At 49.5% G+C, this 14418-nt stretch overlaps 1 protein-coding gene across 10 annotated transcripts in view; it reads right to left on the bottom strand.

Annotated features, from left to right (window-relative positions):
* The window catches only part of HECTD1 (HECT domain E3 ubiquitin protein ligase 1), a 56597-nt gene that overhangs the window by 31776 nt on the left and 10403 nt on the right, over positions 1–14418 (bottom strand). For all 10 annotated transcript variants that reach the window (XM_075613170.1, XM_075613177.1, XM_075613175.1 and 7 more), the window contains exons 2-9: positions 12686–12943; positions 5236–5470; positions 4348–4575; positions 3816–4097; positions 3250–3520; positions 2586–2662; positions 2402–2500; positions 146–260 (exon numbers count right to left, since the gene is read on the bottom strand). In XM_075613170.1, coding sequence (XP_075469285.1) covers positions 146–260; positions 2402–2500; positions 2586–2662; positions 3250–3520; positions 3816–4097; positions 4348–4575; positions 5236–5470; positions 12686–12825 — 1447 coding nt within the window. In that variant the 5' untranslated portion in view covers positions 12826–12943. The remainder of the gene's footprint in view (positions 1–145; positions 261–2401; positions 2501–2585; positions 2663–3249; positions 3521–3815; positions 4098–4347; positions 4576–5235; positions 5471–12685; positions 12944–14418) is intronic.

Genomic DNA, 14418 nt, shown 5'->3' with positions numbered 1-14418 from the left:
CACGAGGGCAGAAGGCAAAGTTATTCCAAAGTTTGCAGTTATTGGAGTTATTAAATTCACTTTAGCTACAATATTCCAAGATGAAAAGACCGTTCCAAATAGAAACGTAATTTTGAAGCCGCTACAAATAGTGCGCAGTACAGACCTGGGGACTGCAGGATGGCCACCACCTCGCTGTGACCACGCTCCCGAGCCTTGTCCAAGGGCGTCTTCCCATCCTCATCTCGCAGGTCTGGGTTTGCCCCGTGACGCAGGAGCGTCTGCAAGCGACAGTGTGAGAGAGGGAGGGAGAGGGGAGTGACCGGAGATTCCTCTGCTAATATATAAACACCCCACTCACCGTGTGAGGAGCAAAGCAACTCTCCTCCTCTCTACATACGCACATTACACACACACACACACACACACACACACACACACACACACCTAATTATACACATGCACCTATGTATATTATACCACACACACCTAATTATATTATATACACACACCTATTTATATTATACACACACACCTATTTATATTATATACACACACACACCTAATTATACACATGCACCTATGTATATTATACCACACACACACACACACCTAATTATACACATGCACCTATGTATATTATACCACACACACACACACACACCTAATTATACACATGCACCTATGTATATTATACCACACACACACACACCTATTTATATTATATACACACACACACACACCTAATTATACACATGCACCCATGTATATTATACCACACACACACACACACACACACACACACACACACACACACACACCTAATTATACACACGCACCTATGTATATTATACCACACACACACACACCTATTTATATTATACACACACACACACACACACCTATTTATATTATATACACACACACACACACACACACACACCTATTTATATTATATACACACACACACACACTTATGTTATATTACACACACACCTATTACACACACACACACACATAGATTTATATTATACACACCTATTTATATTATATTACACACACACACGTATATTATACCACACACACACACACACACCTATTTATATTATATACACACACCTATTTATATTATATTACACACACACACACATTTATATTATACACAACCACACATTTATGTTCTATTACACACACATTTATATTACACACGCACACACATTTATATTATACACACAACTATTTATATTATATTACTTACACACACACACACACACACACACACACACATATATTATACCACACACACACACACCTATTTATATTATATACACACACACCTATTTATATTATATTACACACACACACACACACACACACAACCTATTTATATTATATATACACACACACCTATTTATATTATATTACACACACACACCTAATTATATTATATGCACACACACACACACCTATTTATATTATACAGACACGCACGCCTATTTCGATAATATACACACACACACCTATTGATATTATGCACACACACACATTTATATTTTATATATACACACATCTATTTCGATCATATACACACACACCTATTTATATTATACACACACACACCTATTATTTATATTACACACACACACCTATTTATATTATATACACACCTATTTATATCATATTACACACACACACCTATTTCTATTATACACACACACACACACACACACTTCGATCACACACACATATTTATATTATATTATACACACACACACACACACACACACACACAGTTATATTAGAAGGAAGGCAATATCACCAACAGAATACACGTCTTTATGAACCCACCCATGAGTAAGTATAGATATCGGATAAAGTATCTGTTGTCTAAATTTAGCGTAGGTTGAACTTGATGGACCTATGTCTGTCTTTTTTCAACCTCATCTACTATGTAACTATGTAACACTGGTGTTTATATCAATCACGTTGTTTTTAACCTTTGTATATTTATATACTAATAAAGCTGTAATTGTGCGTGTACATTACAAAATCCTCTTCTCAGGTTTATATTGCAATTGATTTTGTAAAGCACCTGAAATTCAGTTACTGTATCCTGTGACCTTTATAGCAGGACCAATTCTAACTACAATAATATGCGCTTTAGAAATCATCCTGCAGCCGCCTCTGGGGTGGAATCCTGGCAGCACATTTCTGACACGACGCTCTGCATGCCAACCTCTGCAGGCCCCTTCAGCAGCAAAGGGGTTAATGTGTCAACTGGGAGGGCAGATGTATAATGAAGATTTAAGATGCCCAATGTATGTCCTGCGGTGCTTTAGAAGGCTGGGCCTTGTCACGGACCTGACCCAGTTTGTTCTGATCCCAAGTGACTGTGTGTGTGTGTGACTGTTATGACCCCTACCTTTGCCACCTGAGGTCTTCCAAAGCAAGCGGCGTAATGCAAGGACGATGACCTCTGACCCCTGTTCACGTCCGCACCTCGCTCACACAAGAACTCCACCTGTGACGAGAGGCACACCGGAGTCACAGGCTGAACTCTCCCAAACCTCCCTCCCCAGCGTTCGTCTCCTAGATTAGTTGCTCACCATTTCTTGTGTGCCAAACGCAGAGGCCCAGTTCAGAAGCGTCTGCCCAACGTCATCCATGAAATTCACTTCGAATGCTAGAGAGATCAAGGCAAGTCTGATCGGTCAGTCCTAATGTTAGAGCCCAAACAGCTGATATTCTGATGCAACACCTATTATCTACCAGGACTGTCCCTCTAACTACCGGGGGAAGATGAGACCAAGGAAGTTATGGTCCTCCCAGTCAGTCTCTTTCACTGCAGGTTGACACTGACACAAAGGACCTATGTACACTCAAGTCTGGCTCCATCCACACAGAGTGTCACAGAACTTGTGGCAACAGCACTCTTCCTGTCTCATGCTCCCACTGCAAGGTGACAGAAGTCTATAATACATCACAATATGTCCCTAGCACGGTGACAGGGATAGATGACTTATAGCAGAGCAAATCTGTCCCTCCAGCCACAGGAGTAATATGGTAAACTAAACCGCTCATCCACAATAGGATTGCACATACAGAAAATGTCAGCACGTGGCGCAGGTCACTGATAGAAGGAACTTGTGCTCAGTTGAGTCTTCGCACAGTCAGGCACAATGCTCAGCCCCCTAGAAGTCAAGTCAAGGCAGCCTCCTGCCTCCCCCCTGCGCCAGCTTCTCCCGCCCATTCTCTCTCCCCTGTACTCACCTCCCGTGTCGATGGCGTCTATCAGTGCGTCCGTGTCCTTGCTGCGGATGCAATCTATGAGCTGCCGGTGGGAGCGCTCCCCAGAGCTGTCCAGGCGCCGCAGCCCAGGGATGCGCCCCGTGGAGCCGGCGCTGGATTTGGGTAGAGCCTTGCGACCCTCGAACAGCAGCACCAGGAGCAGGTCCACCAGTCGCATGGTGTCCAACACACATCGCTCGTCCCCCTGCAGAGCGCTCTCCATGGAGTCCAGGAGCTCCGCGCGCAGCAAGTCCTGCGCAGCGACAGAGGAACACACCATTAATCACCCAGATTTAAACTTGTGCCTTCCCTAAATGGCACTGCGTCATTAACCCTTTGAATGCCAGAGGGGCCACGGCACCAGAGTGCCATGACTCCTCCGGCACCGCGCAGTTGTGTGACCGTGGCGGACCTCAATTCTGACACGGAAGAGTCCTCCTTCCACATCGCTCCGTTGGAACACAGGTCGCTTCCCTTGGGCATGACGTAGTCACCATGCAATGGGGCGCTCGCGGGTCTAATATGTACATTGTGTTATCAGTACATACGTGTGTAACAACGGGTGAACCGCGGCACAGTGTGGACAGCAGGCTGACGATGGTGGAGACCTGGTTGCTGATTTTGGAGTCTCCAGAGGTGGAAGGGCCACCGCTTGTGCCCCGCCCCGTTTTGCAGGCAGAAGATGGCCCCGAGGCGGAACCCCCTGCGGCTGCCATGCGGGAAAGTAGCTCCTCTGTGAGGCCGTGCTGTGCCAGAGGGGCCGGGTCAACCCCCCGCCGGGTAAAGCGGTCAGCGAGTGAAGCGAAGCAGCGCAGGGCTCCGTCAGACACCTACAGGGAGAGAGGGGAGGGGCTTAGAGGCAGTGTGAGGGGACAAGCCCCGCGCTCTGTGTGCCCACTGTCATGCGGAGGATCACCACCCCCCTCCCCAACAGTGACACTAACCAGTCTCCCCCATTAAACTGCAACCGACCCCGTCCCTCCCTCAAGCCCCTGTGACTCTACACCGTGTCCCTCGTACCCCAGTGACAAACCCAATGTCCCTTCTACCGCCACGGACACAGAGCCCTCCTGTCCCCACCTGGTGGTCCTCGTGCTTCAGCAGGCTGGACAGAGACTCCACGCATGTCTCTAGCGAGGCGTCCTGCGGCTCCATCTTGCCGCAGAGCCGGGACACCACGGCCATGGCAGAGTGCAAGGTGTCCTTGTGCACAAGGTGACCGCTGTCCCGGATGAAGGTCAGCACGCAGTTTAGGCCCCCAGCCTCAAACACGGCCCCCGACTCACGCGTGCAGATCAGTTCCAGCACCTGGAGGGAGGGGGGGACTGCGGTGAGAACCTCGAAAAACTAAGAGCCCAATGCATGCCAGGAAACTTTCCAACTGCCCTACACTCCTGACCCCAGAAGAACGACTACACCCCCCTCTGCTCCCCTCACACGCACGGGGAGCTACATTAGCTAGCAAGGCATTAATACGCTCAGTCCCTCCTAGGAGTAAACTTGGCCAATAACCACCATGTTTTATAGGTTAAACGTAGCGGAGAGACACCATTCCAACAACGTATACATGTGTTATTATTATTATTGGAACGTAACATTTCCATGTAAAGCAAACCTTGGTAGGAGTCTCACAATCAGGAATATGTTTTTGTAATCACACTTAGTCAGCCCTCAGTACTGATGGTGAATTGTTCTGTTTTGGGCTTATACGCCAAAATCCAGTGTTACCAGACAAAAGAAACATTCGTTTTCAGGGTCGCAGAGGGGGCCGCCGGTTTGAAGGATCTCCCACCCACAAAGAACCCATCATCCCAATACAGCCACTGCACCTCTGTAGGAGCGTTACCCCCAAGTCCCTGCCATATTAACCCCTGCACAGTAATGCTTTGCCGTCACCTGGCAGGGGAGTTAGGAGACACTGACTTGCCTCCTAACTCCAGATGGTGCCCCCTTAAATGCCGCTCTCACCTTCACACACTGCTCTGCCAGATCCCGGCTGGTCCGGTTGTTTAGTTCCACCACCACCAGCCGGTTGCACAGCGCTTTGATGGCTCCTTCCACCCCCACTATGCGCCTGGTGCACTCTGCCGACACGTCCAGGTAATAGGTGATGGCACGAGCAGTGACCTCCAGCACGTTGTCAGGGGCACTCTCATCCAGGAATATCTTACACAGTGCGGGCAGGAAAGTGCGAGGGGGGCACCTGATGTCAGAGCAGAGGGAGGAGATGGTAAGTGTGCGGCAGGAAAGGAACATGGGAAAATAATACATCAACTGAGCGAAGGGGCCGAGAGTGAGGACCCGCTGTACAAAGCCAGCAGTGCGCTGTGTGGGGAACTCGCACAGGGAGCGCAAGCCACGGACGGGCAGGCGCAGAGCACGCGGGGGGGCACGTGGGCAGGCAGAGGGCGCGGACAGGCAGAGAGCGCGGGGGGACACGGGCAGGCAGAGAGCATAGGGCGTGGACAGGCAGAGAGCATAGGACGCGGGCAGGCAGAGGGTGTGGGGGGGCACGGGCAGGCAGAAAGCAGAAAACGCAGGCAGGCAGAGGGTGTGGGGGGGGGGCACGGGCAGGCAGAGAGCACAGGACGTGGGCAGGCAGAGAGCGCCGGGGGACGCGGGCAGGCAGAGGGATGCGGGCAGGCAGAGAGCAGAGGGCCACAGGCAGGCAGACAAGGGCAGGCAGAGACCAGAGGGCGCGGGCAGGCAGAGGGCACGGGGGACACGGGCAGGCAGAGAGCAGAGAACGCGGGCAGGCAGAGGGTGTGGGGGGGGCACGGGCCGGCAGAGAGCAGAGGACGCGGGCAGGCGGGACACGGGCAGGCAGAGAGCAGAGGACGCGGGCAGGCAGAGGGTGTGGGGGGGACACGGGCAGGCAGACAGCAGAGGACGCGGGCAGGCAGAGGGTGTGGGGGGGATGCAGGCAGGCAGAGGGCACGGGGGGGACACGGGCAGGCAGAGAACAGAGGACACGGGCAGGCAGAGGGTGTGGAGGGGGACACGGGCAGGCAGAGAACAGAGGACGCGGGCAGGCAGAGGGTGTGGAGGGGGACACGGGCAGGCAGAGAACAGAGGACGCGGGCAGGCAGAGGGTGTGGGGGGGACACGGGCACGCAGAGAGCAGAGAACGCGGGCAGGCAGAGGGCACGGGGGGGACACGGGCAGGCAGAGAACAGAGGACGCGGGCAGGCAGAGGGTGTGGAGGGGGACACGGGCAGGCAGAGAACAGAGGACGCGGGCAGGCAGAGGGTGTGGAGGGGGACACGGGCAGGCAGAGAACAGAGGACGCGGGCAGGCAGAGGGTGTGGGGGGGACACGGGCAGGCAGAGAGCAGAGAACGCGGGCAGGCAGAGGGCGAGGGGGGACACAGGCAGGCAGAGCAGAGGGCGCGGGTAGGCAGAGAGCAGAGGGCGCGGGTAGGCAGAGAGCGAGGGGGGACATGGGCAGGCAGAGAGCAGAGGACGCGGGCAAGCAGTAAGACACAGACATGCAAGCGCAGCTTAAATAGAAGACCCCCATCAGTGACTTTCGTTCCGATCTAGTCCTTTTGTAACACTTAATTACACAGAGGAAGCAATATCAGAACAGAGTTAACCCACTTAAAAGCATTTCTGCTACGGCCGAGTGATTTCACTGCACACCCAATAAGTGTTTATACCTGCAACGGCTCTTCTGATAAGCGTCATAAACAACACGTCTGGAGAGGCCAAAAATACACATTTTCCATTAACATTGGACAGAGGAGGTTAACCGGAGAAGTACCCCTGAAACTGCTGTACATGGAAAGCACTCGACCATCTAACACTGCTGCAGTTTAGTATTGCTGAATGAACAACAATTAAATAGGATGTAAACGTGTGTGTGTGTGTGTGTGTGTGTTACATTTCTTTAAAGTACATTAATACCAGCGGCCCAACGGATCAGGTCTATCGATCCCAGCTCTATTGATTAGGTACAAACACAGGGAGAGCGTTTTTTTCTTCTTCTGATCGAGGATTACTTTATGGGCACAATGCTCAGGTTATTTTCCCGTTAGGCGGGTGTGCACAAGCAGATTAAATTAACTCCTTCACTGCTGAAAGGCCCACTTAGATACAGTTTTGACCTTTAGCGCACGTGTCAAGTGTCAAATCTTGAGCAATATATATGGAATGTGGAAACATTTTAAGGCAAAAAAGACACAAAAATGTACTGAAAAAGAATTACTAACAAGGAGAGCACCTTAAGAGGCTGAATTAAACTTTATAATAATTTCAACAGCAAAAACTTCCTATTAGTTGAAGCTCAATACATAATCATGGTCATGATTTCTTCATTTAACAGGCAGCCTTTAACTTGTTGCCATGGCCAGACTGCTACCAAACAAAGAGTTCAGTCCTCTGCTTCCCTTTTAATATCACATGGTTTATGGCAGTTAAACGTTTCATTTTCAATGATATTAAAGTACGATTCGTTTACAGAGAGAGCGGGGAGTTGGCAGATCAGCCTGTGGGGACAAGGACGTTTCTGATATTAGATATGAAAGTAACAATCAGATACATCAAAAGTTGCGCGCTCGGGCTGCAGATCTTCTTAAAATTAAAAAAATCCTTCTGCAGCTGGGCGTGTAGAAGCCCCTCCCCAGAAGCTCCTAAATGAGGTCTCCCGATGGAAGACCCCAGAGACAGAAAACAAAAGCACACACCAAGGATTAATATACACTCTAAAATAAATAAATCCAAATGAAATATACCAAATAGGTGTGTCATGGGAGAGGGGGTTTGGCCCGGGATTAAAGGGGTTACACCCCATTTGGCCACCCCCTTCTCTCACCTGGGAAGCAAGGGGTTAACTGGACTGTGGTCCAGTAATGTGTTTTTACCTTGCTTCAGCATCCTAATGTATATTCCCCTGTAAAAATGTATTGTTTCTGTTCCAGTGTTTGCACCAACACATACACTGGGATTGATGCGGGAGGTAAAGGGTTACGGTTAACGTAGTGGTTATAGCTCTTTGTTCCATGTTCCCGCCTTTTCAGGCACCATTTTGCAGAGTCCCATAAGTCACCATTGGAGCTCCATGCATTCCAATGGCAGAAGTAGCGGTTTTGGACCTGTTTTCCAGCGACGACCAGCAGGTGGCGTCCGAGAGGAGGAGCGGCGGTTTCCCATGGTAAGTCAATGGGGCCATTGACTTCAATGGGGATTCCTCGACGCCGATCTCCAGGAACAGGTTGGCAGCCATCCAAATCGCAGACCGCAAAAGCGGATACAATGTCTTTGAAAAGAGCTTTATCACTTGGTTCAAGTTCAATGACAATTGGCGTGGGAATCTTAGGTTCTAGGGCACCTGGGAATAAAATTATTTTTGCCCCTAGCCCCTAGGAACCCCCACACACGACCCCCATCGGGTCCGGGAATGAGGGACCCCCGTAAAGGGTCGAGCGGAGAAAGAGGGTCGCGCCATTGACTTTAATGGCGGAGCGGAGGTCCCATTGAATCCAATGGCGGAGTGCGCCCATGCATTGTCTATGGCGGCGCCGGCCATTGATTCCAACGGGGAAAAGCCACGTGGCGTTGAAACGGCTAAGTCCGAAATTGTGAAAAGTGTAAGTCCATATCTCCGGTTCTGGAAGGACCAGAGGGCTGGGATTTGGGTGGCATGTAGCCAAGGTTCCGGCATGAATGCATGGCCATTCCCAGCCCTCTCCGAACAACCAGACGGAGTGTGGGCAAATGTAAAGAGTTTTGGTTTTTCCATAGACTTCAATGGCGGCGTCTCCCCATTGGAAGTCTATGGCGGGGAACCCCATTGACTGCAACGGCGGAGCCGCGCCATTAAAAGCCTATAGTGGCGGAACCCGTTGATTTCAATGGGGAAAGAGTGAAAGGCAGAGATTCATTTTTAAAGGGAAGAATCCTGTATTTTAAAAGTGTTTTTACTTGCATTTGTGTATCTCCGGTTCTGGGGGTCGCAGAGGGCTGAGACTTGGCCACAATGGAGATACAGTTCCGGCAAGAAAAGCTGGCAAGTATCGGCCCACTGGGCCCAACGGAACCGATTATATTAATGTGTGAAGATATTAAGCTGTGAATAGTATTTTGGATCTGGTATGAGAACGCAGACCCCATCTGCTATGTTAATAGGTCAGGAGGGCAGACGAGTTGTCTAGCATAAGACCTCTGATCAAAGGTTGACCGCTCTGATTGCATACACTAGGGCGGAAGAACAAAGGGGCTGAGTGGTCTGTAAGTGTCATAGTTCACACTTGCAGATAAGGGAGAGTCTACTTCACTAGCCAGCTAGGCGCCCCAGGGTTAAGAGATAGGCCTGAGATGGTATATAAATGAGGCTCAGCCTATACTCATTGTCTGTGTGTCATCCTGAGATTGCTGTATGAACTGCTAATCAAGATTTCTGATTGTTTCGTCATTCCAATTCTAAGTAAGTGCATATTTTGTCTGTTATTTGTATATCTCGTGTGTTCACCTTTTTCAAGGAATAAATGCTATTTTATCATATCTAGTCATGTTCCGTTCAACCCAGGTATTTTGGTGTATATTATAGTTTGTCATAAAGTTACCGTGACAAGGTGTACTAATGATTTTTATTAAAAAAGGTCTGGACTCAGACCACAGGTCAAACAACACACGCGGTTCCAACACCGCTAAAATGACACTGTGTGCTTACTAAATATGAACACATAGAACATACCATATACAAAAACATATATACCAGACTCAAGTCCCAAAACCCGTCAGACTTGGAGAAGCACCTAATCATATAGAAAGCCCCCGCTAAACGGATGAACAAGCTGAAAGGGGGAGGCAGTACTGACCAGAAAGGGTAAGCTTGAGCCACTTGCAGGCGCGTTAGCGTCCGGACCACACCAGCCACGCAGACCAAACCACTGTCAACACTTCCTGGTACATGCAGCCCCAGGCAATCACTAAGCGCTGAAGTGGCTCCACGTGACCTCAACGCGTTTCGCAACAACGTGCTTTGTCAGGAGATCCTATATTCTATTATGATTAGGTGCTTCTCCAGAAGTCTGACAGATATATATGTTTTTGTATATGGTATGTTCTATGTGTTCATATTTAGTGAGCATACAGTGTCATTTTAGCGGTGTTGGAACCGCGTGTGTTTGACTGTGGTCTGAGTCCAGACCTTTTTTAATAAAAATCCTTAGTACACCTATTTGGTATATTTCATTGGATTTATTTATTTTAGAGTGTATATTAAGCCTCGGTGCGCTTGGTGTGTGCTTTTGAATTCTATAAAAGTAACAACATTCAGATCTGAACCTGACAGTACGCAGAAGGCTGCGTTTATAGTACTGGCTATAGCGACTGCGTGCAGCCCGCAAAGCAACGTAATCTAGTCTGTAGCGACCGCCACGTGTGACGTCACAGCGCACAAAAAGCGCTGTAGTCAAAAGAATTACATTTCCAGAGACAGCCGCACCACGTGACTGGCAGCAGCCAGATCACATGGCCCCTTGCCGCCAGCGATATCGCACACCAGTGTGCAACTTTTGCTACGGCGACGTCACGGGTAGCGTCGCTGTAGCCAGTACTATAAACACAGCCAAAGACAGACATGAGACCCCTTGCTTGGTCTGCTTTAATGCAATCACCGCCCCCCCCCCCCAAAATGCAGGGGGGCCACGCCAAGCTCATCCTCCAGGGAGGTATCCCCCCCACCTATTCGCAAGACATTGCAACTTTCTATTGGTTACTGGAGCGAGCCCTGATCAGGCATCCATTTTGTGTCCATTTTGCTCACAACCCGGGATAATCCCCGGATGTTGGGGGGAGAGGGGAGACCACCAGGTGAGCTTACAAATAGATAAATAAAAATGCAGGGAGGGGGCTGCTTTAAAGGTATCACAGAGCAGCAGCTGTGTCTAGGATGCCAGTGTGCTATTTCGGCCTACTGATCATGCTGGAGGGAGGCTGTGTGACCAGTCCATTCCTCTGTCCTCTCCCTCCGGCAGGGGGACTCCCCTCTCCCACGCGGACAGCAGCAGATTTCTCACCCTGTGAGTCAGGACCAGCTGACGTTAAAGAATTCCTGGGCCTGTTTGCTCCTCTCACATGTGCTGCAAACAGGGACGCCTCATCCCGCACCCTTCCCTCTCTCGGTCACATGCTCCGATGTGCCAAAGGAACCATAACATCCAGGCTATTAACCCCTTCCCTGACACAGGGAAAAGCAACACATTGCAGCAGCTTCAAGGGCCTCATCTTATATACTATGATGCATCAGTCAGTGGGGATTTTCAGACAATAAAGAGGCCTGAACGTCCGCATAGTACTATATTGAATTACCCTTTCAAATGTATTAATATAAAAAAGGTGGGGATCCTAAAGATGAAGGGTTTTCTGAATCTCTTACAGCAGGCAGGACAGTGGGCAGGACAGTGGGCAAACTTGGTGGGTCACGTGTTCCTTATTTGACCATAATGTCTGCAATAACATTGTTCACTGTTCCAGGCTTCCCCACCACAAACATGATCATGCTGCTCTATGAAGCCACGCTCAGCACGGATCCGGAAGCCAGGGCTCGGACAAAACGCACTGTAACCAGCCCCAAACTACCCAAAGCGGTCTGCCCCATACCCCTAACCCACAGTGCCAACACGAGAAAGGATTTTCTGGTGCTAAAAACAGGGGTTAAAGGGAATTGGGATGGGTCAGCGATTCAGCAGCTGTAATTAAAATTAACCAACAGTGTTTCTTCGGTACAAACACATGGAGGGAAACCCCTTTAGGAGCCAGAGAAGTACCTATTATTTCCATGAACCCCAAGATCTGTGTGTGCAAGTAGCAGGATATTAACACGTTTCTAACCTTCCACTCCTAGAACCGGGCAAGAAGTTACCTACGTTTTCCCACAAAAGAAGCCCCTCCCATGTGAAACACCGACTGGTATCCAAGGACTCACACGCACAAAGTTAGAGAGCCCTGAAGAAAACCCCAATTGAATTTATACACGCCGTTGCTGCCACAAACAGAAAAACGCATTGGCTTACATTGGATTTGAACCCATCACCCCAAAACAAACAATGCTGTTCTCTGGGCTAGCCAAGTCTGCGTCTAAAGCAAACTGAAGGAACAGGACGCAACCATCGCCCGAGAAGCAGAGCAGAAAGTAAACGCAGATAAGAAGCCCTTCACCCACTTCGTCTGCCCATTTTCTCACCCGCTGAGACACCTCAGCCCGATGTAATGATTGGCTTTTTATATTTATGATCCCTTTGTGATTATCCCATGCAGTTTGGGATCCCTTATGTACTAGCCTGTACCACCTCTGCAGGGAAGCTGTTCCACAAGTACTTCCTCACATTTCCTGAGCCTCCAAGCTCTAGCACAACGCAATCTCTGCTGGGTGTGACGAAGAGGGGAGAGAATGCCTGGGTGATGGGGTCACTCACGTTTCGAAGCAGCGGTCCACGTTATCAGACATGAGTAGCAGCATGCAGAGCTGCTCCAGGGCAATGAGTTGCATGTCCCGCTCGTCTCCCTGCCCCATCTGCAGCCATTCCAGCAGCGTGTCCGGATCTACGTCCGCCATGACGCCTCCGCGCGTGGGGCAGTGCCCGGCCGCTGGGACCACGCGCCGGAGGGGAGAGTCTGTGCAGCCGGCTTCTTCCTTTACACGAGTGCTCGCTCCTTTTGATGGGGGCCCTCACCTGCAGGGAGAGAAGGAGGCCATGGTTTATTAATGCAGATAAAGAAGGTTAATCCCAGCCTGGCCGAGCCTGGCCGGAGGAACAGACAGGCGCCTGTAAAGTGTGAGCCCCAGGGAGTAAGCCGATTACATGTGTGCTGAACTCCACACGCAGCCTGGTGTCCAGCCTGCACAGCTCACCTTTAACCCCTATCACCAGGAACACTTTCTCATGTCTGCTGCAGGCCTGACCCACTGGCTGTATGCAACCACAGAGGGGATGTATACAGGGCAGCAGCAGGAATGTGAGGAGGTCGGAGGGGCGGGGGAATGGAGGTAAAGTTGCACAGGAGGGGAACAGCAGAGGAGCAGGTGCAAAACAAAGGCTGAGTGGACATGAGCAGAGAAAGTGAGGCTGGCAACAAGCTCCTAGCAGAGGGCACAAGAAGGATGAGAGGAGCGTAGTTCTTATTGCTCACGCTGTAGCACCTCTCCACAAAATGGGCGCACACCTAATGTCTTGGAACAAGATTCTATTATATTATAAAGCCACGGAGGTACGTGGAGAAAGGCAGCTCTTGCATTGCGTTTGTAATGTATCCTTGGAAATCCTAAAATACCTGGTTGGATAAAGAATAGAGAAAGATACACTTTCCGGGGCCCTTTTGGTACTGTATCAACTACATCTCTTCTTTAATGTACAGAAAAATACAAACATAAAGAGGGATTAGCCTGCAGACACTGTTACCCCCAGCACAATGATGAATGTTTCCGGGCCCCTTCTTCAGGCGTAATGTATTTTTCTGTACATTAAAGAAGAAATCCAATTGATACCAAAGAGGACACAGGAGTGTGTTTTTCTCCCTTCTGTGTCCTTTTCTTTAATACCGAGTAATAATCCAACCAGTTATTGTGATTACATGCGCCCTGGATATGGACACAGGATTATAGCACCGGTTGATTTTGCTTTATCCCAAACCGGCGAGTGCAAGTTCTGCCATTTTTATTATCCTTGGAAACTAAAATTATTTCTTAGGAGTGGGAAAAGGCAGCCATTTCAACATTCCCATAAAACCCCTAAACATACATTTTTGGGGTATAAATTAGCACTCACAAGTACACACAAGAAATCCACAGTTCTATCAACACAGATTGTCATGGAACAGAAATACCCATTTCAGCCTTCTCTGTTTCACCCCCCCCCCCCCCCCTTTACTTGGCAGTTCTGCCTGCTAGCTGTATTTGGAGGTTACTTTCCTTGCAGTTTCACTCCCAGTGCAGATGGAATGGATACATTATGTTGCCCCTTTTCCTTCCAGTCTGTCACACCCCTGGTTGCCCTGACAACATCTCCAGTCCTCCAAGTTAATGGGCTTTTCCCATTCCCCCCTGTCCCTGCTGACAGTTAGTTTAGCCTGACCCCTATCCCTGTGTCACAAGCAGTACCCACTGTCTTTACTTCCTGACATTGGCAGAGTGAATACATTTATGTTACAC

This window comes from Ascaphus truei, chromosome 9 (genome assembly GCF_040206685.1).
Source record: "Ascaphus truei isolate aAscTru1 chromosome 9, aAscTru1.hap1, whole genome shotgun sequence".
Lineage (NCBI taxonomy): Eukaryota > Metazoa > Chordata > Amphibia > Anura > Ascaphidae > Ascaphus > Ascaphus truei.
Note: the sequence above shows the minus strand (reverse complement) of the source record. Positions and strands in the feature narration are given on the sequence as shown.